Genomic DNA, 25792 nt, shown 5'->3' on the forward strand with positions numbered 1-25792 from the left:
GCGGACCCAGTGACTAACTAATAACCTGCCATAAGGTGAAATAAAGAGTCGGTAAAGTTGAAAATACTGTATATTGAAAAAAGAAAAATGACTCATTTTTCGTTTCAAAATTGAAAATAGAATGAACGAAAGGTACACGGACCCTATTTCATCCCCGAATCCCATTCATGAACACAATATCTAATATCAGTTAACGAGTCGTTTTCCGTTTCTTCTTTTCCGATTTTAAAACAAATAACGGGATATGAGTCGTTTCCGTTTTTCGTTCTTTTATTTTGAAGTGAAAAACGGAAAACGACTCGTTATCCGTTTTCCGGTTGTCGACTTCAAAAAGAAAGTCGGATGGCCGCAACGCACGGTTTAAAATGATATTGGTTTTCGTACAGATTGCAGCAAATCTTCGTTCTAGTTGTACTGGACCGTAGTGCTGCGTTTGATACAGTAGATCATGGCATACCAGGCATTCTGGAAACATGGGTGGGGCTGCCTGGCACAGTCCTGAACTGGTTTAAATCATACTTGAAACTCTGGTTACTTCCTGGTGTCTGAGATCTGCGACACATCGTCCTGTCGTCTCTCCTACATGTGAACAGTTTGGTAAGTGACAGTTTCTGATATTTCAAACATACAAGAATGAGACAATGTTCAGTCTTTACTGCAGTAAATGTACTGAAGCTGTAAAATACAGCTTCCACCTGAATGCATCAGTAAGAATAATCTAAGCATATCATGTATTATAGTACAACACTGTGTACTTTTACTGTGGATACTTTAAAGCTGTAGTCTATGATTTGAAAGTTTGAAAAAAGCACCCCTTGGTGTGTGTAGTGATATTGGAGTCTCTGTACTATATAACAGTGGAGTTATTGATCAATATAGGAGATAGTCATGATTAATACCATTAAAAAAAATCACCACAATTATAAAAAGGCACATATTTTCAAAACAGCTGTTGTATGACAACGAGGAGACCCTTGGTGTGTGTAGTGATTTTGGAGTCTCTGTACTGTATAACAGTGGAGTTACTGATTGTCTTGTAATTTGCAGACGGTCCCTGCACACTCGCCCGGCTGTCGGCTGCACATAGAGATCAATGTTCTCCGCTCAGCTCGGAGGACGCTTATTTATGTAAAAAATCTGGGTTTTGGTCCTTGTAGCTCATAGTCTATGATATTACGGTGGGACAGAGGCATCATTTGTGTTTGAAAAACGTTTCACTTCTGATTTATTCATCCAGGAAGTTCAAATCTGTGAATATCTTTCCAACTTTACCCAACTTGATATCTCGCCTATCATGCTTCATTCATTATCTCGTTTTCATGGGAAAACGGATGATATGATCTCGTTATCACGGGAAAACGGAGGAAATAAAATGTATGCATGACCGTGCAGTTGCTGAATCTGTCTTTATTTTAGATCACCAACGGTCAGTTTGAAAGATTATCGAGAGCTTGCGGGCGGCGCCGTCTCTGTAAACTCGCTGCTCCACGACGGCATTACACGGCTTCTTACATAGACAATGAATGGGAACATTCCCTCCGCTATGAACTCAGGCAGGCCGTTTAGTTTCCCCTGTTTCCGGGACTTCCACAACATGTACAAAGTAGGGATGCTCCGATCAGCATTTTTGGGGGCCGATCGCTCAGCTCCGCTCGTGTTGACTACAAACACGTGCGCACGCCGGAGTGGAACCGTATGGCGTTATTTGTGCCACATTTATGAAGGAGCAATGTGAGATTTTGAGCGCAGAAAAATATATTTTGCGAGCACAGAAATGATATTTTAAAGAGAAATGATAGGCGAGCAAAACATAATGTCATTTGAGCAGGCAAAAATATATTACTCTCACTCAGGGCCGCCCCTGCCTACACGCAGAACACGCACAGTGCGTAGGGCCCCGCGATCCAATAGGGGCCCCGTTTTGCACAAAGGACGCGCATATGCACAGCCGTGGGGCGCGCTACTAGATCAGCTGTCAGCGCGAGGCAGGAGAAGAGAGAGAAGAAGAGACACCGCACGCGCCGTCACTGCAATGATTGACAGCAATCGATCTGACCAATCACTGGTCAGATGCACATACGCTGCAGGCACTTGTCAAGCAGCTGCAGTTGAAGACGTGATGGCTTCGAAAATAACCTACTAGTCAGGCGCGAGCAAGAGGGGGAAAAAGCAAAACAAGAGGAAACTCGTGCTTCTCTCGGAGGTGGGCGTTTGTTGAAGTTAGTGCTGGGCGGGCCGTATTAACGGCGCCGTTAAGTTAACGCTGTTAATGGTGTTAACGGCCCAGCACTAGTAAAAATGTAAAACTTTGTGGCATAAGCAAGCACTAAACCTCAGTGCCTGAAAGACTCAAACTGATTAATCCAGGTGTGCCTGACCATTGTTGTGAGGTCAGACACACATGGATTAATCAATTGGTCTAATAATGTAAGACAGGAAATAAACGAGCTGGCGCTCTCAATCTGTCCCTTCTGTGTGTGCTCAACTTTGTCTGTACGCTCGCACAACTTGGCACAGCGTTACAAATGTGCCACAATAGCAACCAATCAGAGACTTGGAGAAGCTCAATTCTGATTGGCTGTTTCGTCTCCAATCACAACGCTTCCATAACACACCGAATGAGTGGGATTTTACATCTCCAGGGAGAACATTTTGAATAATTTCATTTTAATGCATCAATTTGGTGAATTCTGAGAACCAAAATATGACATATCAATTACTGACCAATTTCTTACAAACTGCTGGTGCTGATACAAATGTTGACATACTTAATGGGGTTGAGGAGTTTAAGCATCCAAGAAAAGATGAGAACAAAAATCACTAAAACACAGTGCTGAGCCTTTATACTATGAGTTTATTATGACTATTATTAATAATAATATAAGTGGGTGACTATTCCTCAGCCTTCCTTGGTGTTTTGGTTTTGACTGAAGCCTCGTTCACATACGTCGCCACTCGCCCATCTCTGAGCGACAGCTGTCAATGAATGTGAATGTGTTCTAGCGGAAGTGGTCAGGACAGGCGATGCGATGTGGGCGGGGACGGAGATAAAATAACGTAACTCTCTGCGATGCGAGTGAAGCGAGTACCAATCAGAATGTAGAATAGAGATGATTGACAGTTGACGTCAACAGAGAGTTCCAGAGAGTTGCTGCTTGAACTAGCCGCCGACACTTGCTCAGTGTTGTGTTGTCTTATTGGCTACCCGCCAATGTGGCAGCGAGATTGACAGTTTCACCCATTCATGCCCTGGCCACGAATGATGAAACATTATCGGTGTAAATGCATTTCTCTCTCACCCCGACTGCAGTACGTCCCCAATCCCAAACTGCTCAGCGATCACTCGCCACAATCCCCCCCTCCCTCGCTGACGCCGCAGCCTCAGCCAAAATTGCCAATAGTAGCCATGCGGACCGCATGGCTACTATTGGATGAATTTTGGCTCAATTGAAAAATCTTTCAAATCGTAGACTACAGCTTTAAGCTGATTACAAAGCAGAAGCTTTCATAATTACTAACAAAGTATTTTTACTGTGAAATACACTAAATAAAAACTACAGAATTACATGTCGCCTAATAAACTGTAAAGAAAAAAAAAAGATTTAAAAAAATAACCTCAACCATAAATTCAACGTATGTGATTCAAATTCAGTTATTAATGCAATAACAGAAGTTGAGGAATTCTAATTCCACTATAAATTATTCAAACTCGTTTCTATGTCGCATACTTCGGCCCAAACAAAGTCCACCACCAACGTGACATAATAAACTGAGTAGCTAATCATGAGCGTTGATGAATGACCAATGAAGATAATAGTTGCATGGTAGTCCTCGAGAAGGTCCTCGGCTCTCGTCCCCATGGTACTCGTAGTCCACCTCTCTTCATGTTGATTGGGTGACATGGATCTGTTAGTTCAAAGACAAAGTAAAAAATGTCTTCTTGTCAACACCGGTGAAAGGACAGTAACTACCCACATTCATTGTGAATGCGTTCACTAGGAGTATATGTATATTTAATGTGCGTCTCACCTGGATGAGTCTGGACAGGTGGGACCTCATCCTCCAGCCAACAGCTCATCCCTTCTCATTGAACCATGTCTACAGCTCTGGGCCCTCATTTATAAAACTGTGCGTAGGATCCTTACTAAAAGTGTACGTGCGTTTTGGCGCACGCAAAAAGCCAAAGTTTGCGTGCGCCAAAAAAAAATCTGATTTATAAAACTGTGCGCACGCAAGCTGTATGCAATGTTCCCTTTATAAATCACAGGATCACCTACAAGTGTGCGTACCTGAATCCCGCCCTGTACACGCCCACATTTTACTATGTTAATGAGCCGGCATGCAATCGTTTCCGTGTGGTGAATCACGGCGACAGGTCAGAAAAATAGCGAAGAAACGTAACTTTTCAGAAACGGAGAAAGAGACACTTGTTGGGGAGGTGGAGGCCCGGACAATAATTTAATTTAGTGGTCACAGCAGCGGGATCACGAATAAAAAGATGCAGTGCGAGTGGCAACACATTGCTGCTGCAGTCAACGGCGGGGTCATCGATAAATTTGCGCTCTCCACGCTCCACGAGCGTGCCACTCATTATAGCGCATTTCCTCTGCGCTCTGGTGGTTTAAAAAGGAGGATAAAGTGTAACAAGTATACGATGGCTTAATGGCTGTATGTATGTGTGTTGATGATATATGCACATACATAAGGAGAATATTTAGTTATTCCCGCTGTGTTCTACAGTGATCTAATGGAAGGTATTTATTGTACATGCATTTGGGCCGTCTCCTCCTCCTGCGGTGACAGCGCTGATTCAATATTTCAAAATGATTTTGATTTAAGATACAAGTCAGATTTTAAAAGAAGGTGTTAATATGAAATAAACTATCACTCATTAAAAGCGTAAAAAACATTGCTGGAGTTCCTCATGATAACGCAGATCTAACGTATGATATGGAGTGTAATTAAATGTGTGCGAGTCATCAAAAATATATAGTTCTTCTCACGTTTACTGCTGATTCCCTTCCAGTCTCCAGAATGTGCGTACCGGTACGCATGCCTCAGAGTTTGCTTACGGGTACGCACACTTTCCCGTCAAGTTTGGTTTTTATAGATCACAACATTTGCGTGGAAAGTGGCGTACGCACGTTTCCAGCCCCGTTTTGTGCGTACGCAAGCTTTATAAATGAGGGCCCTGGAGTGTGACTGACCAATCGCTGCATGAATGTTGCCTCCAGATGTTCAGCGTTGCATCTCAGAAACTTCTCATTTATCTGTTAAACACAAGAAACAGAAAACACGGACAAATAAATCCTTTACGTCCGACATTTGCAATTAAATAAAAGGTTCCCTATGTCTAAAAAGCCAGTCTGATTTGAGGAAAACACAAAGTCATTTCAATACGTCTAAAGGGCATTGCCTCAAGTGTTTTGTTTTTTTGCGCTATTGTAAGTGTTTATTAGCAATGCTAGTTGAAGTCAACGTGGTCAGTTAGCATGTATCTGAATAAAATGTCCTAGGGCTGGGCGGTATGACCTTAAATTCATATCACGGTATAAATTGAATCCCTTCACGGTAACGGTATATATCACGATATATATTTAAGTGTATAAATTATAACATAAATGTTTCTGAATGGGTTTTAATGTCCCTTAGCAAAGCCAAGTTGATTTTAAAAAACAACAAAAAAAGCAAAGATATAATGTAATTTTTAGAGCATTTATTGTGCAGAAGAAGAAAAGTAAGAACAGAAGTACCTCAGAGGTACAACATTTTTCAATAATACAAAAATAAAGTGGACATTGTAAACAGTACTTCAAGTAAGAGAGGTTTTCAATAAGGCAAATGGCAAAAACAGTGAAAAGGTTCTGTAATCCAAAATAGTGCAAAAGTTACCAAACATCACATTTTTCATATTTTAAAGAACACAAAAATAAAAAAAGATATTCTAAATAACACTACTTCAAGTACACAGAACAGGCTTTTGTTCTGGCGTGCAAAAGTGTCACTGAACATTGATTTCTTAAGTTGCAGCTGCAGATATTTTTAAAGAGAAACACTTACAGTAAACTTAGCATATTTTCTGTAAAAAACAAAAAAAAGCAGCATATTTCAAATTAGAATCAAGCTGCAAACACTTAACTTTGTTTGCCAACAATAAGGTTTTTTTTCTGTAATCCAAAACTGCAAAAGTTACCAAACAAATTTTTCCACATCTTAAAGAACACAAAAATAAAATTCTAAATAACACTACTTCAAGTAGACAGGCTTTTTTTTGGCTTATGTAGTGTCACTGAACAATATATTTTTAAGAAAGAAAAACTCTTACAGTACACTTAGCACCTTTTCAGTTAAAAAAACAAACAAAAACAAAAAGCAGCATATTTCAAATTAAACTCACAAGCTGCCATCATAAACACTGAACTTTAGTGTTTACTCCAGTCTCCAGTTCACTTGCTTCCCAAGTTCACGTCCTCTTATAGGTTGTTAGCCAGGAACACAAGCTTGTCCACGGTCTCTGGCTTTAATGCAGACCTGTGGCATGTGACAATGTTGCCACCAGTGCTAAATGCCCTCTCTGATGGGGCACTGGTGGCAGGAATGCAAAGATATTTCTTTGCAAGGTTTGCCAACCTTGGAAAATTTGTCTGGTGCAGCCTCCACCACTCTAATGGGTTAGCTTCTCCATCAACCTCCACTGACTGCAGGTAGCTTTTTATCTCAACTTCAATGGCATCTCTGTCAGAGAGAGCAGCTGGGCCAGGCTGAGTGGATGCTTTTTTGAAAAAACTGCCCAGACTTCGTTTCACCTTCTTAGCCTCTCTCTCCACAGCTCCACCAGCAGCTGCAGTGCTTGTTCCTGGGGGTGATTCTGTGGCAGGTACAGCTTCAGCTTGCATCACAAGCAGTGCTTGAATTTCAGCTGCTGCTCTGGTCTTGATGTATTCCTTTCTGTCTTCAGCTATGTATGAGTCTTTTAAAGCGTGGATCAGCAAAGGAGGCCATGTCCAGCAGGTCATTGGTAGCAGGGTCAGAGTACTTATCATTAAGATACTGGAGGATGGCCGTCTTCATGTGTTTTGTCAGGTCTGTGTCATCCTCAGAGTGAGCAAGAACTGTATTATTCAGCAGATGAAGTACAGGTTTGAGGTATGACACACTGACGTACTCCTCCCCAGACAGTGCATCGGTGAACTCCATTAGAGGGCTGAGGGTCTTGTTCACAGATTCCCAAACATCAATGTCCTGCCAAACAGGTACCAGATGTCTGGTCTTTTTATCTGCTTTCAGGACCTGTGATATGGCCTTCTCCTGTTCAAGAACCCGCTGTATCATCTGTTGTCGTGACCCCCACCTTGTTGGTGTTTCAGTGATGAGCCTGTGAGGAGGCAGGTGTAGGTCAGCCTGGGCAGCGGCCAATTCTCTCTTTCTTTTCCACGTGTATGAAAAAGCACTCACAATCCTTTTACACACACCAACTGCTCGCTCCACACGAGGATCTTTCACACTTCTCTCTGTTAACAAAGATAAAAGTTATTACTTTAGTTTAATCCACAGAGCATCAGACACCTCTTCCAACAAAACATAAAATTACTATACAGTTATCTGATAACAGATTAAACAAATGAATCAGAATAATTTTACACTATGGAGGTGTGATACTTAAAATGATCTTTATCAGTGTCCATATTATCAGGGTATATGTACCGGTAATTCCATTTCTTTAAACATCACTAAAAGCAGGTACAAAGAATTGTCCTGTAATTAAGTAATGTGAATCACCCTAAACACACACACACGTTTTGGAAATGCAAATTATAGTGTATAATGTTACACTTTTAACCTACCAATGGCGAGATGCAGCCTGTGCCCGAAGCACTGCAGTCTTCTCCAGTCGTTCAGCGCCGCTGCCTTCACCACGTTTGTGCCGTTGTCGGTGGTAATACACACTTCGGATTCTTCCCTGAGGCCCCATGTCTCCAGCGCGTCCTTTAATCCTTCTGCTATTGCCTCACCCGTATGGCCATCAGGGAAATACGAAGTCTGCAAGCACCTGCTGGCCAATTTCCACTCATCAGTAATGTAGTGAATCGTGAGGCTGATATAAGGCTCCATGGTGCGACTCGACCACAAGTCCGTAGTAGTTGCGTAGTATTTTAATTCACGGAGGTCATTCTCAACTCTCTCTCGGAGCTGGCCATACAGTTTGGGCATTTCTTTCTCTGTAAAATACTTGCGGCTTGGAGGTTCGTATCGTGGATCAAGGGTTTTAATCATGTCTTTAAACCCGCTGCGCTCCACTGTTTGGAAAGGGACCATATCTTTGCACAAGTGTGTTGTGATGGCTCTTGTTATGTCATTCCATCGCTTGCTCTTTCTGTCATATGGAATACTCTTGGAAAAAGCTTCCGCAATGGAGGGCTGCTGTTGGGTAGCGGGCGAAACGTTTTTGTTTCCCACTGTGTTGGCAGGTGTTTGAGCCGAGCGCAGCCTCTGGCTCTCTACATACTCGAGCGCATGCTTTGACTTCAGATGGGAAAACAAATTGCTCGTGTTACCTTTGTTGGCGGTCACAGTTATTCCACACATCTTGCAAATAACTTTTTTCTGCTCCACATCCGACTTTTTAAAGCCAAACCACGTCCAAATCACTGACGTGGCACCGTTTTTTTTCACCAGCTCCTCCTTCTCCGCTGTCTCTGTGCTTGCAGCCATTTTCACTCTGACGCCTGGTTCACACTGGATGCGGAAGCGCCGCGGCGCGCCGGCGAAAATCGCGAGCGATCCGCGGTTCAGACCAGACGCGTATTTCTCCGCGGCGGTCGACAAGCGCTTCTGCTCAGCTGTTGTTCATTCAGAGCTATTTTTTTCCATTAAACCCCATACAATTAATACGCCATGTTTCTGTAACCAAGAAGTACACTTCTTGTATTTATCCGTTCTCTCTCTCTCCGAGAGAGAGAAAGAGAGCGAGAGAGAGAGAGGGACACACACACAGACAGAGAGAGTGTGTATGGTAGTAGACAGTAGTAGTGCAGATATACCGTTGAAATACACTTTTTTTTATCTACTCTTCACATTTATTAAATGTATTGTCTCTTCCTGTTTCCCAGTGCGAGTTTAGATACACAAATATGATCGCGTTTGTCAATCGCGGTATTTTATTTTGAAAATTGCTTTTATTTTGAAAATTGACCGGATTGTCTCGTGTTCTTCTGTGTGATTTCCTGCCAGAATTGACGCGTTCGCTCGCGGCACGCGCAAAAAATAGAGCAGACGCCGAAACGATCGCTTCACGGCGCGGGAGGGCCGCGCGTATTCGCGGCGCTCCGCGTCCAGTGTGAACCAGGCGTGAGGCAGGTGGTGATGACGTCATCGACGGTAGGACGGTACTGCGCAAATCTCTACCGTGGGCCAAATTTTCTACCGTCTACCGCAAATACCGCGTATACCGCGCAGCCCTAAAATGTCCCTGAAAACACCGATCTAACCATTAAACAACATTGTGTACTACTGTATGTCTATGTAGTATTTCATTCTTTCTATGTAGTATTTTTTTTTGGTCTAAAGTTAACGTTGGTTTCGTTTTCTAAAGCTAACATTGGTTTTGTGGCATAATATCGACCAACTGAATGTACAAACAGTTTGCTGAATGCCAGGAAAAAAATGTAAAATTCATGTCCATGTATACAAATGACTAGATTACAATTCCATGACTGTCACTAATTGCTGTGAGACTTTGTTGGATGTTCATGTCGAACAAAAGGCCAAAGCAATAAACGTATCAATGTAACTTCCTGACCGGAGTTCGAGCTAATCCGATAACAAAAGAAACAAACAAAAACACATGGACATGGTCTAACTCCCTACGACAGGACGACAACGGTGTTTAAAGACAACAGGGATTCATCCCTACGGCTTCATGTTGGACATTAACGTCTGAGCTATTTACAATGTGAATAAAATGTTAGCATTGAAGCTAAAGTTATCTATGAAGAAAAGCTCAAAGATTAACACAAGGACTAAATGCGTATTTGAGTCAGTTGAAATATTTTAACTGGAGCGGTAACTTTGTGTGTCGCTGTGTCCTGAAAGCCTTTGAGATTCTCCTGCTGTCGTCTGGACGCTGTACAACTCGAACGGGACCAAAACATTATTGGTCTCACCGTTAACTACCGTTCATAATTTTCAAGAAATGAGGTACCATTGGAGACACAGGAAGGGGCGGGACTTTGTCTTTTCTAATATGAGTATTGTTGCCGTAGTGACAGTGTACGTCTCTGCCAGCAGGTGGAGACTCTGCTATGGATCAGTGTGAGGACCGAGAGGATGGAGTCCTTTCCTCTAAAACCACCCAGGATGGGGGACATGACAGCCAGACCAAAGCTCAGAGGTGAGACTAGGATCTCGAAGTGTCCAGGACTCAGATCACTCCACCATCATGGTTCTCACTCAACAACATAAATATACATAATATTAACTAGATCGCTTTATTGAGTTTAAAACTGAACCTTTTTATTACCTGACTGTCCTGAGGTGAAGAATCAGGTCTTGGTCCAGACCTTTGTAGTCCATGTAGGGGATGATCTGAATCTAGTGTCGACTGTTGAATCCATTTGTTTTCACTTTGGTGAACAATCACTGAGACCAGAAGCTTTAATTGCCTTCAATACTGTTAGTTGTCTGAGAAGAAGAAGCAGTAAAGTTTGATGAGTCAAATAAATATTCAGATTAAATATTAACCTGACACACACCTGGACCTGACGTTTCTAACCTGCTGACACTTCAGCTGATCAGCTTCAAATATTGATATGATAGGAATGAAAGTTTAACTGGGAAATTCAGATCTTTTCTCTGTTGGTTTGTTGGACCACAAAAACACAGTTTCGATCAACAATAACTCACAACAGCATGATGGAATCTTCCACCTGAGTGGTTTGTAATTTACACACATGAAACATTTGCTGAATGAATAATGTGATGGTCTGAACTGCCAAACATCTCCCACAATGCAACTTGCCCCTCACACTACTTAGTTTGACAGCAGGATCGTTTTATGTTTATTTGCACCACTCATGACATTGCAGATAGGAAGGGGGGGTTTCCTCCATATCGTGACCTATGTATCATGATAATATTGTATTGGGATAATATCATAGTAAAATTATTTCTTAAATTGTATTTATTGCATCAGGATGCAGCAGCACAGACCAGACTCCCCTGGACCTGGACCAAGACCTGGACCCAGCTGTGTATCCATAAAGAGTGACTGGTCTATGCCTATCATTATTAACTTTAAAGGTGACCAAGCTGCTGATGGAAGGTAAGAACTGAACCTGAACTCTCATTAGAGGATGAATCAGGTCTAGACCAGCACCTTAATCAATAACTCAGAGTCCACCAGCCCTGAATCCTGCAACCCGTTCTGTCTTCTGAGCCACGATGAGTGACAGTCTCTTGTTTCACTGAAGCTCGAACAGAAAGGACCAATTAAATCCTTTTTAAGGCAAGGCAATTTTATTTGTATAGCACATTTCATACACAAGGCAGACTCAAAGTGCTTCACATCATAAAACAAAGTGAGAAGAAAAAAGAAAAAAAATAGAAGAATTAAAAGAAAATAATAAACATTTTAAAAATGCATTACAGAAAGAAAATAGAATAAAAACATATTTGCAATAATTAAAAACAGTGCAGACATTAAAAGATTTAGCAGAAAGCTATGGTGAACATAACAGTTTTCAGTCTAGTTTTAAAAGTGGTCAGAGTTGGGGCAAGTCTAACATCTTCAGGAAGTTTATTCCAGCCATTTGTTGCATAGTGACTAAATGATGCTCTCCCGTGATTGTTGTTTACTCTGGGAATCACTAACAGATTGGTCTCAGAAGATCTTTGTGGTCTAGAAGTCTAGTGGGAGCATATCAGTTTAACTGGGATTAAACTACAGAATATGAAATAAACAATCTGTTGGGGATGTAGCAGGAGCAGATTTGGTTATCAACAGCTAATTATTAATGTCAATATGATTATCGATATTAATAACTATATTTAATATATTATCATGATATAATCATGAATAAACGGGGCAGCACCCTGAGATCAGGGAAAAGATAACCTAAAACTGTATTCAGTCTCAATATAAAAGGTCTTATACTCACATGCCAAGGATCGTGATCATTGGCATAGAAGTATGAAACAATCAAACAATTCAATAAAATAATAAAATAATGGTTGTCAGCCAATAGGGCACCAGTTGTGTGACGTTGCACTTCGCACCCAGGTGAGAAGTGAAACTAAAATGGAGGTTGTAGTTTTTTATCTCCTTTGTTCCTTCATGACCGCATGTGGAGGCTTTTGTAGGCCGCATTGTGTAGTCCTAATGGTGAGGTCCCAATAAATCCAACCTTAAAGAGACAATGAGGAGAAAACCTCTTGAAAGAAAAGACTCATAGACGGGAAAAGTAAAGCGTTAATGACATAGAAGAGTAGCGGCCAGGCTAAGCTAAGATAAGAACAGAAAGACTCCAAACTAACAGACACTAAACTCGAGCACCGTCTTCCTCTCACTCAAGGGAGGTTGTAGAGTATTAAGTAAGACACTTTATATCCACCAGACTCTTATTTTAGGTTTTAACATAACTGATAATACCCGAGGAGGTGTCTATTATCAGGAGGTAATGGACTACGTGAAGGACAGAACCATCAGACGCCCAGTGGAGATTTTGCAACCAAAATGTAAAGTTGTTTCACGAGTCATAACTCCGTTTCCCCATCATTGTCCCCCCATAAGGTTCTCATGCAACGGAAACATTGTCCACTGCTCCCGTTAATAGGACGGACCTTAGATACGACTTGGCAACGGGAGATATTTCTAGTCTGCTCAGCTTATAGAACCCTTAGGCTCAGCTACAAACCACAAAGCTAACATTATGCTAGCAAAACGCTGAGTGCAGCACTAAGTTGGATCCACAGTGCAGGACTAAGTCGGGTCCACAACGTGGTCTAATGTGACCCAGATCCATTTATAGTTATTATATTCATGAAGCTCAACTAGTTAGAATCTGAAATTGTATTTAATGTATCAGGATGCAGCAGCAGAGACCAGACTCCCCTGGACCTGGAACTGGTCCCAGCTGTGTTTCCATGAAGAGTGACTGGTCTATGCCTCGCAATATTAAATTTAAAGCTGACCAAGCTGCTGATGGAAGGTAAGAACTAAACCTGAACCCTCCTTAGAGGATGAATCAGGTCTAGACCAGCCAGAGAAAAGTTAAGAGTCAGTGAGAAGCTAAATTGGCTAACGTGACAGCTACTGCAAGCTAAGCTAAGCTAAGATGTGCTAAAGTGGGTTTACATCGGAGCTGACCAGTTCCGTAAAGTGAAGCCAATGCTGAAGTGCCTTAAAGGAGTCATCACCTGGTTTTATACGTATCCAGCCCCCCTTGGATCGCTTTGGATCAATTCGTAAAACTTATTAGAAAAAAAAAAAAAAAAATTTAATCAAACATTGAGCTTGTTCTGACCCTTTTTCGTACCGCGATTTTATCACGCGAGATTACGCGCGAGGTTTTGACTGGTCCGGATGTGCATTGTATAATATGTAATGAGGCGCGCGTTGATTCGCCGCAGGAAGGACAGAGCCGGGGGGGCTTGCCTGCATGCAGACTCCAAAACATAATGGCGGCGTTTCGGCGATTTCAGGTAGCGGACGGGGCGGGGTTGGGTGGTGAAAGAGGGGTGGGCTTATGCAAGTAGCCGCCACGGTGACGTCACCGAAGGCGCAGAATCAAAATCTCGTGCTTTAGGAATGCACACCCTTGTGTGCTATTCCTGTTCGGAAAAAGAGCAGAAGCGAAAAAACGGCGCCACTTTCAAACTCCAGCCTTTCAGGCAAGTTTCAACTGAGGTCAAACACAGATATGCATGTTTTAACAAGAGAAATTGCGATTTCCAGGTGATGACTCCTTTAAACTGTCAATCTATCTGGTTGTATAGAAGTCTATGAGAAAATTGTCCTATTTCTCTCTGCTGGCCACCAGGGGGCGACTCCTCTCTGGTTGTATAGAGGTCTATGACAAAATGGTCCTACTTCTCTCTGCTGGCCACCAGGGGGCGACTCCTCTCTGGTTGTATAGAAGTCTATGAAAAAATGGTCCTACTTCTCTCTTGATGTATTATCTCAGTAAACATTGTAAACATGAGTTTATGGTCTCAATCTCTAGTTTCAAGTCTTCTTCAATCCAGCATGATGTTCATTTAGTACATTATGGTCCATTTAGAGTCCACCAGACCAGAAAGCAGGGGATGCTTTAGGGGGCGTGGCTTACCTGCTGATTGACAGGTTGCTACCACACTACCAATGCTGGTTAGCTACTAAGATGACTTAAACACTTAGCTGTAAAGTTGACCTTGAATTATGAAGCTAACTTTGTTAGCAGCTTCACACCAGAATCCAGATGGATCCAGATCCAGTAAGGTTGCCGCTCTGGGTGCCGGTCTGCCGCTTGTGTTCATCAGATCCACCCTTTGTGCAGAATCTGAGGCTTCAAAACTGTAGTCCACAAACCAACAGGCGATGTCGCCATGACAACGTCCACTTCTGATCTACAGTCTGTGGTTTAGTGACTCTTTAAACTTGGTTTTCTCCACAGAGTTCAGCAGATCTCAGAGGTTCCGTTGACCCAGCAGCATCAAACACACCTGGACTCCATATTTATGGTGAGTACATGTACAAGCTCACCTTACACTATTAACCACATCAACTACAGATTCAATGCTGAACAGGTTCTAGTGGTCTCCATGCTGCTCAGACCCACACATGAATCCCATGTTGGGTTCTTTAGAGTTCATGTTCAGTTTATCCTTCTGTTCCAGCTGCTGGAGGAGAACATCGGCACTTTTGTGAGGAACGAGCTGAAGAAGATCCAGAAGGTCCTGAGTCCAGATTACCCAGAATGCTTGGAGAATGAGGACGAGGAGTTGTTGGACGGTGAGGATAAAGAGCAGAGGAGGAGCAGAGAGGCGTTTCAGAAGATCACAGTGCACTTCCTGAGGAGAATGAAGCAGGAGGAGCTGGCTGACCGTCTGCAGATCAGTAAGAGGATTTTAACAGTTTTAACATGGTGGAAAGAAGAGAAGGATTCAACATGAAGAACTTCATATTTCTCCTAATAGGCTGCACACAACTTCAATGTTTAGGTTCTCTGGTTGTCTACAGACCCGATTACAGCCAATGTCATCATAAAGTATGTACGCATGATGTCAATGTTTATGTTGTTTTGCTTCAACCATCCAGACGAGTTAGAAGCTTTAAACAGTGAATTTAAACTGTTAGTAGCATCTTGATGTCTGCTTGTTACGTGTTCGGTTGTCAGAATCGATATTCCAACAGACTCAAGTTCTACAGAGTTCAGACAGGATCACGACCGTTTAAGAGGAACAGGTGTTTCACTTCACCCAGTGACCTTGTTAACTGGTGACTTTCAGCTAGGAACTAAATAGTTGGTAGATGAAAACAAAAATGTATTTAAAACAGGCTTCTACGAGGACACCTCCATGTTTTCAACCAGAATTCAGTGTTTCTGTTTTGTTGCCTTAAAAATCTAATTCTGGTGAATTTTCCTTTCAAAACCAAAACGGCGAATTGAGGCGATACAAGAGGCTCTTTATTTCTAGACTGACTCACTGAGCTTTACAGCTGCAGTTCAAAGGGTTATATATCCTTCCAGTTCAGTTTGTCTTGTAAATGTCTTTTAGTTGACTTCTGTTGGCTTCATCAGGTGCACCTGATTGATTTTGTCTCCATTAGTTTGATTTAATCATGAAAGAAGCTCATGGTGTCACTACTACTGAGGACTGAAGGAATACATGGCTCTAACACATGGCTTGTTCATAGACTGTAAAAGGGTCTGTAGGATCCACTAACTGGGTTCCTTTGTTGTTTATTCAGGAACCGCTGGTGCAGTGTACCAACGTAAACTCAAGTCTAACCTCAAGAAGAAGTTCCAGTGTTTGTTTGAGGGCATCACTAAAGCCGGAAACCCAACCCTCCTGAATCAGGTCTACACGGAGCTCCACGTCACAGAGGGAGGGACTGCAGAGGTCAATGACCAACATGAGGTCAGACAGATTGAAACGGCATCCAGGAAACCAGACAGACCAGAAACAACCATCAGACAAGAAGACATCTTTAAAGGCTCACCTGGAAGGGATGAACCAATCAGAACAGTGATGACAAAGGGAGTGGCTGGCATCGGGAAAACAGTGTTAACACAGAAGTTCACTCTGGACTGGGCTGAAGACAAAGCCAACCAGGACATACAGTTCACGTTTCCATTCACTTTCAGAGAGCTGAACCTGCTGAAAGAGAAGAAGTTCAGCTTGGTGGAACTCGTTCATCACTTCTTCACCGAAACCAAAGAAGCAGGAATCAGCAGGTTTGAAGAGTTCCAGGTTGTGTTCATCTTTGACGGTCTGGATGAGTGTCGACTTCCTCTGGACTTCCACAACAACGAGATCCTGACTGATGTTACAGAGTCCACCTCAGTCCAAGTGCTGCTGACAAACCTCATCAGGGGGAAACTGCTTCCCTCTGCTCGCCTCTGGATAACCACAAGACCTGCAGCAGCCAATCAGATCCCTCCTGGGTATGTTGACATGGTGACAGAGGTCAGAGGGTTCACTGACCCACAGAAGGAGGACTACTTCAGGAAGAGGTTCAGAGATAAGAAGCAGGTTAACAGGATCATGGCCCACATCAAGACCTCACGCAGCCTCCACATCATGTGCCACATCCCTGTCTTCTGCTGGATCACTGCTACAGTTCTGGAGGACGTGTTGAAGACCAGGGAGGGAGGGGAGCTGCCCAAGACCCTGACCGACATGTACATCCACTTCCTGGTGGTTCAGTCCAAACTGAAGAACGTCAAGTATGATGGAGGAGCTGAGACGGATCCACACTGGAGTCCACAGAGCAGGAAGATGATTAAGTCTCTAGGAAAACTGGCTTTTGAGCAGCTGCAGAAAGGAAACCTGATCTTCTATGAAACGGACCTGAAAGAGTGTGGCATCAATATCAAAGCAGCCTCAGTGTACTCAGGAGTGTTCACACAGGTCTTCAGAGAGGAGAGAGGACTGTACCAGGACCAGGTGTTCTGCTTCGTCCATCTGAGTGTTCAGGAGTTTCTGGCTGCTCTTCATGTCCATCTGACCTTCATCAACTCTGGTGTCAATCTGATGGCAGAAGAACAAACAACCTCCTGGTGGTCTAAAGTCTCCAGAGACAAACCTAAACTAACACATCTGCACCAGAGAGCTGTGGACGAGGCCTTACCGAGTCCAAACGGACACCTGGACCTGTTCCTCCGCTTCCTTCTGGGTCTGTCACTAGAGACCAATCAGAAACACCTACAAGGTCTGCTGACACAGACAGGAAGTAGCTCACACACCAATCAGGAAACAGTCCAGTACATCAAGAAGAAGCTTAATGAGGATCTGTCTCCAGAGAGAAGCATCAATCTGTTCCACTGTCTGAATGAACTGAATGATCGTTCTCTGGTGAAGAGGATCCAACAGTCCATGACTTCAGGACGTCTCTCCTACATGAAACTGTCTCCTGGTCAGTGGTCAGCTCTGGTCTTCATCTTACTGTCTTCAGAAAAACATCTGGACGTGTTTGACCTGAAGGAATACTGTGCTTCAGAGGAGGCTCTTCTGAGGCTGCTGCCGGTGGTCCAAGCCTCCAGCAAAGCTCTGTAAATATAGTTTTTCATTCAGAAAACAACAAACCATCTTGGAATTACAAGGTTCTATCTGCATTCTGAACGATTTGATTGGTTTTCCCAACTGTAAAAGGTAAAGAAGTAAAAAGTAGTTCTAAATAGTTACTTAACAGTAAAGGTAAGAAAGTATTTAGTGAAAAAACTACTGGAGTACTGAGTAACTTCTGAGTAAATTCTGATTATTGTGGCCCCGCACCTGGTGATCTGAGAGACTACCAGGAGGCATAGACGTTGGAAGGGCAGCTAACCCCCCCAGTTACATAAAAATCAATGCTTTCTCTAACATGAAGCGTTTGTCACCTCAGCTGAAAGAAAAGAAAAAACACAGCTCACCGCTTCATCCAGCGTCTCTCCTCTCTGTCTGTTTCACCGACACACACACACACACACACACACACACACACAGTGATCGATAGTCATGTCAAAGACATTTATTCTAACTTTTCTCTGAGTTTTGTCGACATAAGAATGACTCGACCCACAAGAATCTGAGTGATGAGCAGCTACAAACAGAATCTCACATCAGAAACATTCAGAAATGAACTCATTCACAACTGAAAGTGAAATAGGATCGACAGATTCACTGACGTTAGACGGTAAAAGTCGGGGGGATTTCAAAAAGTGGGCTGTATATTGTGACTCCTCCATAAATGATTGCACATACACTTGCATATTTATGCACATTTGTCTCTGAATGACAAGGATTTAGAATTAAAAAACGTTAAAAGAGTTCTATCTATAACCGGGCGTGGAGAGTTTGTGTTCTGTCATGTGACTGCCTGGCTGCGTTTGATTGGTGAAACGGAGTCACGTGAGAGTCTTGAAAGACAGAAATAAACAGATGGCACAGTGTGACGTTAACCTCACCATGGAGCCTAATACACCACCCAGCTGCAACAATAACCTGATGAACAAACATGTTAAACATCATTTAACTTAATTATGATAATAATGTCAGTTAGAACCTGAGGGGATGAACAGTTGTTTGTAATTGTTTCATCACTAATTTCTGATTCCTCTTCAGACTCAGTGGCTGTAAGCTCTCAGAGAGAAGCTGTGAAGGTCTGTCCTCAGTTCTCAGCTCCCAGTCCTCCAGTCTAAGAGACCTGGACCTGAGTAACAACGACCTGCAGGATTCAGGAGTGAAGCTGCTGTCTGCTGGCCTGGAGAGTCCACACTGTCGACTGGAAACTCTCAGGTCAGATTCAACTACTTTGAGAAGTTTACCTATGAAGCTTTCAATGATGTGTTTACATGCACCAAATATTCAGTTATTTATATTCATGTATTCCTAAATAGACACGTTTGCTACTAATCTGTTAACACGGCTGATGAAATACTGTTTCTGCTGCTAACGACTTGCCAGCAAAAGAACAAAACAAAACTTTTATCAAAACCAAACCTCTTGTTTATCTTTTCCCTGCCGTTCCATGTTTTAATAGTTTTATAAATCCAGCTGGTGTTTATAAATGCTGTTGCAAACGTCAGTCTACGTTTGTGAACGTCACTCCATGAACATGTGAGCCTGAACTACAACACCAGACTGTCTCTGCTGTCAAGGTGGACCCAGTTTGAACCACTTTCTATACAGTTGAGTTTATTGAGTTTTATATGAAATGAACTAATATTGTTGTCCCAGCAGGGAGGACCCACATGCAGACTCAAAGCTATGCAGATGCAATGAAGACATATTATTCATGAAAACACCCCCTAGTGGCCAGCAGAGAGAATGCAGCTTTAAGGACCTTCAGGCTTGACTTCACTTTTCTGAACCAGAGGTTGAAGCCTGATTGGAATATCAACTCTGACAACTGAACATGAACCAACCAGACATTTTGATGCTGCTGACAGTTTTAATTCAAAGTTTAAAGCTTCTAACTCGTCTGCACGGCGGAGACAAAACACCATTTTAACACCAACATGTGCACACACATTTATGATGACGTTACAATGCATTTTAAACCCGAAATCAATTGACTCTACATTCGCGATCGCGAGATGGGCATACGCTCCACTTTTGGAAAAGTGTGAAAGCCGGTCCGTGTGACTCTACACTATGTTAATTAAGCGCTGTTGTTAGCAGGCTCCATGAGCTGGACACCGACTCACGGAGCGGCTCCCGGTCGGTCAGAGCACAGCCGACCCCGGCACACCGAGGATCAACAGCTGAGGGGCGGCGGCGAAAAGGCGGAGGCTCCGATTCTCCCCGTCGGTTTTGAACCGCTTTTATGTCCGCGTCATAACGCTTTTGGTGCGAGTTTAAAACAGTAGGTTTATTTCAAAACGCGAGCGTCAGACGCTGTCAGAGCGTTAATGAACAGTGTTTTAGAGCTCCCCTAAATGTCTCAGGTAGGCTTTCAGGTAATTTCGCAGCGCCTTCCGGGTCATTAAAAAATACGTACGGCAAATCTGGAATGAAAAATGGCCCTGTTATTTCATCCCCGAATCCCATTCATGAACACAATATCTAATATCAGTTAACGAGTCGTTTTCCGTTTCTCTTTTTCCGTTTTTTTTTAAACGAATAACGGGATAAGAGTCATTTTCCGTTTTTCATTCTTTTATTTTGAAGTGAAAAACATCACATCCTGCTGTGTAATGAGCTGCATTGAACACAAGAAGATCTATCGAGAACAAAAATGTCCTTTTATTTTGGCGAAAAGTAATGCAAAAGTAATGTAAAAGTAGTGTAATGCCTTACAATTCAAAGACAGTAATATTGTAATGTAACTAATTACTTTGAAATGACAGTAACAAGTAATAAATAATGCATTACGCTTTTGAAGTAACTTGCCCAACACTGCCTATAGCAAGGGTCACTAAGAGGTGGAGCTTGGCCCAGATCCAGACCCAGACCCCGTCCTATCAGGACCCAGACCCATAACTTATAGATCATTGAGAATTATTAAATGATGACGGAGCGTTTCCATTTTACTGCTGCAGCGTTAGCATCACTACACTGGTTCAGATGGTTGGAGGTTAAATCATCTCACTGGTTGCTACTCACAAACACTTAATTACCCAGTAATGCAACGGGGTGAAACGTTAACTCTGAACTTAATCAAATCTGTGCAAACTGGAGTTTCTGTGAGTGACGTTTCTATGGTGACAACTGACGAGACTCACTGACAGCTGACAGATGGATCAGAGAGTGGAGGTGATAAACGTCAGTCAGGTCGGTGAGATCTAGAGCCGATAGATAAGTTCACACGGCTGCTCTCAAAGAGGAACGCTGACAGTGAGAACAGAGCTTTGAATCAAGACAGACTCTTTTCTTCCAACTGGCAGTTGAACACCTGAATGCCTCATATGTTCTGAGACTCTTAAGAAGCACATTTTCAAAGCTGTGTTTTGTATTTTACTGTTATTATCAGACTACTTGTTCTTCATAATTCCTCCAGTTCAATATGAAAACTATAAACATTGTTGAAATGTTATTGAATTCCAGCCTTTTTTCTTTGCTAGATGGTTTAAAATCAATACCAGATCTTTGTTGGCACACCAGGTCTGAAGACAGACCACATAGACTGTTTCAACTGTTGTTTCTTCTCTTTTCTAACGCTTCAATTTCTCTCTCAATCATTTCAGCTCGTCTCTTGTCTTTCTTTTAACGTCCTCCTCTGTCCATCTCTGTCCATCACTCAGCCACGCTTATCCCACCCAGTACAACATCAACACAACAAAAGACAAATATCACTTTTTCTCATTTTAAAAAGTGGACAAATGGACATAAGTCTATGTAAAGTCCCCAGAAGTGACAGTAGTGTGTGTGTCTTCAGTCTGTCAGGTTGTCTGATCACAGAGGACGGCTGTTCTTCTCTGGCCTCAGCTCTGGACTCCAACCCCTCCTATCTGAGACAGCTGGACCTGAGCTACAATCATCCAGGAGACTCAGGAGTCAAGCTGCTGTCTGCTGGACTGGAGGGTCCACACTGGAGACTGGACACTCTCAGGTGAGGACAGATGGACACTACATCAGACTGGACACTCTCAGGTGAGGACAGATGGACAGACATCAGACTGGACATTCTCAGGTGAGGACAGATGGACAGACATTAGACTGGACACTCTCAGGTGAGGACAGATGGACAGACATCAGACTGGAGACTCAGGTGAGGAGAGATGGACAGACATCAGACTGGAGACTCAGGTGAGGACAGATGGACAGACATCAGACTGGAGACTCAGGTGAGGACAGATGGACAGACATCAGACTGGACACTCTCAGGTGAGGACAGATGGACAGACATCAGACTGGACTCTCTCAGGTGAGGACAGATGGACAGACTTCAGACTGGACACTTTCAGGTGAGGACAGATGGACAACAGCTCCAGACTGTGTCTCCGTCTCTGACTGAGGAACTGGGGTTCATGTTTAATGGTGGACCTGATTGAGGTCTTTGAATGTCTTCCTGCAGGGTGGACCATGGGGGACAGCAGAATCTGAGACCTGGTCTGAGGAAGTGTGAGTATGTTTTCAGTAACTCAGCTGCTCCAGATTTGAACGTGTTCATGACTGAAATCCGATGATCACGTTTCTATCAGGATGGAGCGTTTGTTTCTTCGTGGCTGTAAAGATGTCGTGTTGTGTTCACAGCAAACGCCACATTTTCACCTTCAATTACACACAAAGTCAACGCAGAGACACAAACGGACGCCAATTCCTGCCGGACGGCAACGGAGACAAACACGCAAAATTCACGTAGTCGGGTTTATGTTTAAATATTTCAACTGAAGAGATAAACTCCTCTGTGTCTCTAAAGCGTCTCAGCGTTGAGATCGTCCTCCTGTCGTCCTGACGTCCCTGAATCCTAAATGGAGGAACCAGATGTTGTCTCCTGGGTCTGTGGTCCCCTAGAGGTCTAGATAGTAGCTCACATTAGTCCAGAGACCAGACCAGACTATGTGGAGGAACCAGAGACTGTCTGTGGTCCCCCAGAGGTCTAGATAGTAGCTCACATTATTCCAGAGACCAGACCAGACTATGTGGAGGAACCAGAGACTGTCTGTGGTCCCGCAGAGGTCTAGATAGTAGCTCACATTAGTCCAGAGACCAGACCAGACTATGTGGAGGAACCAGAGACTGTCTGTGGTCCCCCAGAGGTCTAGATAGTAGCTCACATTATTCCAGAGACCAGACCCGACTATGTGGAGGAACCAGAGACTGTCTGTGGTCCCCCAGAGGTCTAGATAGTAGCTCACATTAGTCCAGAGACCAGACCAGTCTATGTGGAGGAAGCAGAGACTGTCTGTGGTTCCCCAGAGGTCTAGATAGTAGCTCACATTAGTCCAGAGACCAGACCAGTCTATGTGGAGGAACCAGAGACTGTCTGTGGTCCCCCAGAGGTCTAGATAGTAGCTCACATTAGTCCAGAGACCAGACCACAGGTTGGTCTGGTGTCCATCTTTAGTAATTTGAGGCCAAACTGTGATATTTTTAGGACCAACGATGTAATTTTGTCGTGTTTTTGTTTTGTCTGTTGATCGTCAGTGATCCAGAACAGACAGGTTGCGTTCTCACTAATCCAACTTTCCTAACAGCTCTACATATATTACACTAATTATACACATATATAGAAACCTGTTCTCCAGGCAGGACCACACGGCCTCCCACAAAGAACACCCCCACTCCACATGGCTGACTGGTCGACACCCACAGCCGCCATCTTGTAACACACACACACACACACACACACACACACACACACACACACACAGACACACACTTGTATAGTATTTAGTTAGATAGGCCACTTGGACTTAGTGTATGTTTCTTTGTTTATAATTAATAAACCCCTTATGAACATACTGCTGTGTTTATTAATGTTGTATAAGAATGAATGATATCAACCTCTTCTCTGTGAAGAATTCACAAATCCTTCAACTGTTTGTACTCATATTCTAATAGTTATTAATTATTGGCATTTGAGTACAAACTCCTTTATATTGAGACTGAGTATTGATATTAATAATTATCTATTAATAACTGGATCTGCTCCTGCTAGTTCCCCAACACTGTGTTTTTCTCTGCGATCCAACAAAACACACACCACTACACACTGGTGTCCTATTTATCAATGAAATGGGTGACGTGACCCATCACCATCAAGTTACCGCCCCCTTGTGATGTCATATACTAATACCCAAAGTATATTTATTAAGCTTTCAAAACACACACCAAAAAACACCCGATTGTCTCCAACAATAACCTTTAGCTGCATTGTGTTTGTTCTCTCCATCAGATGTCTGTGAACTGGAACTGGACACAAACACAGTCAGCAGAGAACTCAAACTGGACGACACCAACAGGGAGGTGACATATGTGAAGGACCAGTCATATCCAGATCATCCAGACAGATTTGTCTCACAGCCTCAGCTGCTGTGTAGAGATGGTCTGACTGGTCGCTGTTACTGGGAGGTCCAGTGGAGAGGAAGGGTTTATATATCAGTGAGTTACAGAGGAATCAAGAGGAGAGGAAACGACTCTGGGTTTGGATGGAATGATCAGTCCTGGAGTCTGGGTTGTTCTGCTGGTCGTTACTATGTCTGGCACAAAAGAAAACAAACACTCATCTCCTCCTCCTCCTCCTCTGGTGTGGTAGCAGTGTACTTGGACTGTCCTGCTGGCACTCTGACCTTCTACAGAGTCTCCTCTAACAAACTGATCCACCTCCACACCTTCAACACCACATTCACTGAACCTCTTTATCCTGGGTTTACAGTCGGGTCTGGATCATCAGTGTCTCTGCGTCTCTGAAACTGTTCACAACAAACACAAAGCGGTGTGATTACATTCAGAGTCAATGCAAAGATGTGAATGAAAACATTGCAGTTTGTAATCAGTCAGGTTCATCCCTCCTTGTACTTGTTGTAAATGTATTAATGTTTGTGTAAATGTACTTAAATGAATGGAGTATATCGGGATGGCTTTGTCTTTGACTGAACCTTGTCGTGTTGAGGAACATGCATTAGTGACTGGAGCAACTAGTAGCTGTCCAGTGAAAACCATCAACATGAAACACAGAGCACACACAGATTAGAATAGAAAACATAATGTATTTAACATATTACAAATAAAAAACATATTAAACTGTTTCTTCATTGTTGGAGAAAATGCTCCTGCTAAATCCACTAAGGAATTATAAACTATGATGATGCTGCAGCTGTGATTTTCCATTCATCAACGCTTTATAACGCTTGCTCTTGGGTGATGTTGAGAGATACACAGACCAGCTGACGAAGACGGCTGCATGATGCATGTGAACGTGTATAAATGTTGACTTTGCTGCAGTGAACCTCCGTTGAATTGAATCCGGCGTCACTGTAAATGTCTGATAAATCGCGTTTATATTCTCATACAGGATTGTTTATGTGTTAACAGGTCATTGTAGCCCTATAGTGTCACCTAGTGGTCTGTTCTGCTTTTATTTTGAAGAGCATCGTTTTCTTCTTCTGATGTTTTTTTTGTGACGCTAAACTTCCTGTTACTCTGTTTTCACAATGTGCTCACGCATCGTCGGAGGAACGGTAACACTTATAAACTCATTAGTTATTCATCCTTTTCATCTGTTTGAACCCTGTAAGAAAAGAGTTTACATTGTGATTTACCTTATTATTTTTGTATTGTTCGTACCTGTTATTTCTAAGAGCTCCAAACTGTGAGGTGTGTGGCGAGCTAGAGAGCATGCTAGCTGATGGCTGAAACTCAGTAATTAGCGCCCTTGGAGAGCGGAATGAGGTATGAAAATATGTAAAGTGTGTTGTTATCAGAAGATACTTTGTTCAAGGAAAAGAGAATATGATTAATATGTGAACATGTTTTATGTGAATTATTTGTGAAACTACAAAGAAGCATTTTGTATTTCTTCTGTTTATTCTGTAGTTTTCACGGTGCATATGGTGCGTGGTGCACGCAGAAGAACGAAATAAAAGACACCCGTTTGAAACTCTCTGCGTCTTAATCAATAAATCCGAGGGGCCGCTACAGTGAAAACTCATCGCTGCACCAGCCCTGC

The 25792-nt window shown here is 42.9% G+C and overlaps 1 protein-coding gene across 4 annotated transcripts; it reads left to right on the forward strand.

The window, feature by feature from the left end:
- The first annotated feature begins 457 nt into the window (after positions 1-457).
- Positions 458-25726, forward strand: LOC311029520 (protein NLRC3-like). 4 transcript variants are annotated; one of them, XM_084034686.1, is made up of 11 exons: positions 458-597; positions 10285-10390; positions 11192-11320; positions 13083-13205; positions 14649-14715; positions 14872-15091; positions 15947-17750; positions 18802-18975; positions 21557-21730; positions 22196-22242; positions 24020-25726. In XM_084034686.1, the coding sequence occupies exons 2-11, from the start codon at positions 10302-10304 to the stop codon at positions 24532-24534; spliced, it is 3342 nt and encodes a 1113-aa protein (XP_083890812.1). In that variant the 5' UTR covers positions 458-597; positions 10285-10301; the 3' UTR covers positions 24535-25726. The 4 variants fall into 4 exon arrangements, with proteins under 4 accessions (XP_083890812.1, XP_083890814.1, XP_083890813.1 ...); XM_084034687.1 differs by having other exon boundaries at positions 461-597; positions 10288-10390; XM_084034688.1 differs by lacking the exon at positions 11192-11320.
- Positions 25727-25792: the final 66 nt, after the last annotated feature.

The sequence above is a fragment of the Eutrigla gurnardus genome, assembly GCF_963514095.1.
Source record: "Eutrigla gurnardus genome assembly, chromosome: 19".
In the NCBI taxonomy this organism is placed as follows: Eukaryota; Metazoa; Chordata; class Actinopteri; order Perciformes; family Triglidae; genus Eutrigla; species Eutrigla gurnardus.

Excerpts from the sequence above, each read along its gene's own strand:
- LOC311029520 (XM_084034686.1), top strand. The coding sequence starts at position 10,302 with ATGGATCAGTGTGAGGACCGAGAGGATGGAGTCCTTTCCTCTAAAACC. Across the intron at positions 18,976-21,556 it reads TGTCGACTGGAAACTCTCAG|TCTGTCAGGTTGTCTGATCA; the intron begins GTCAGATTCAAC and ends GTGTGTCTTCAG. Across the intron at positions 22,243-24,019 it reads GAGACCTGGTCTGAGGAAGT|ATGTCTGTGAACTGGAACTG; the intron begins GTGAGTATGTTT and ends TCTCTCCATCAG.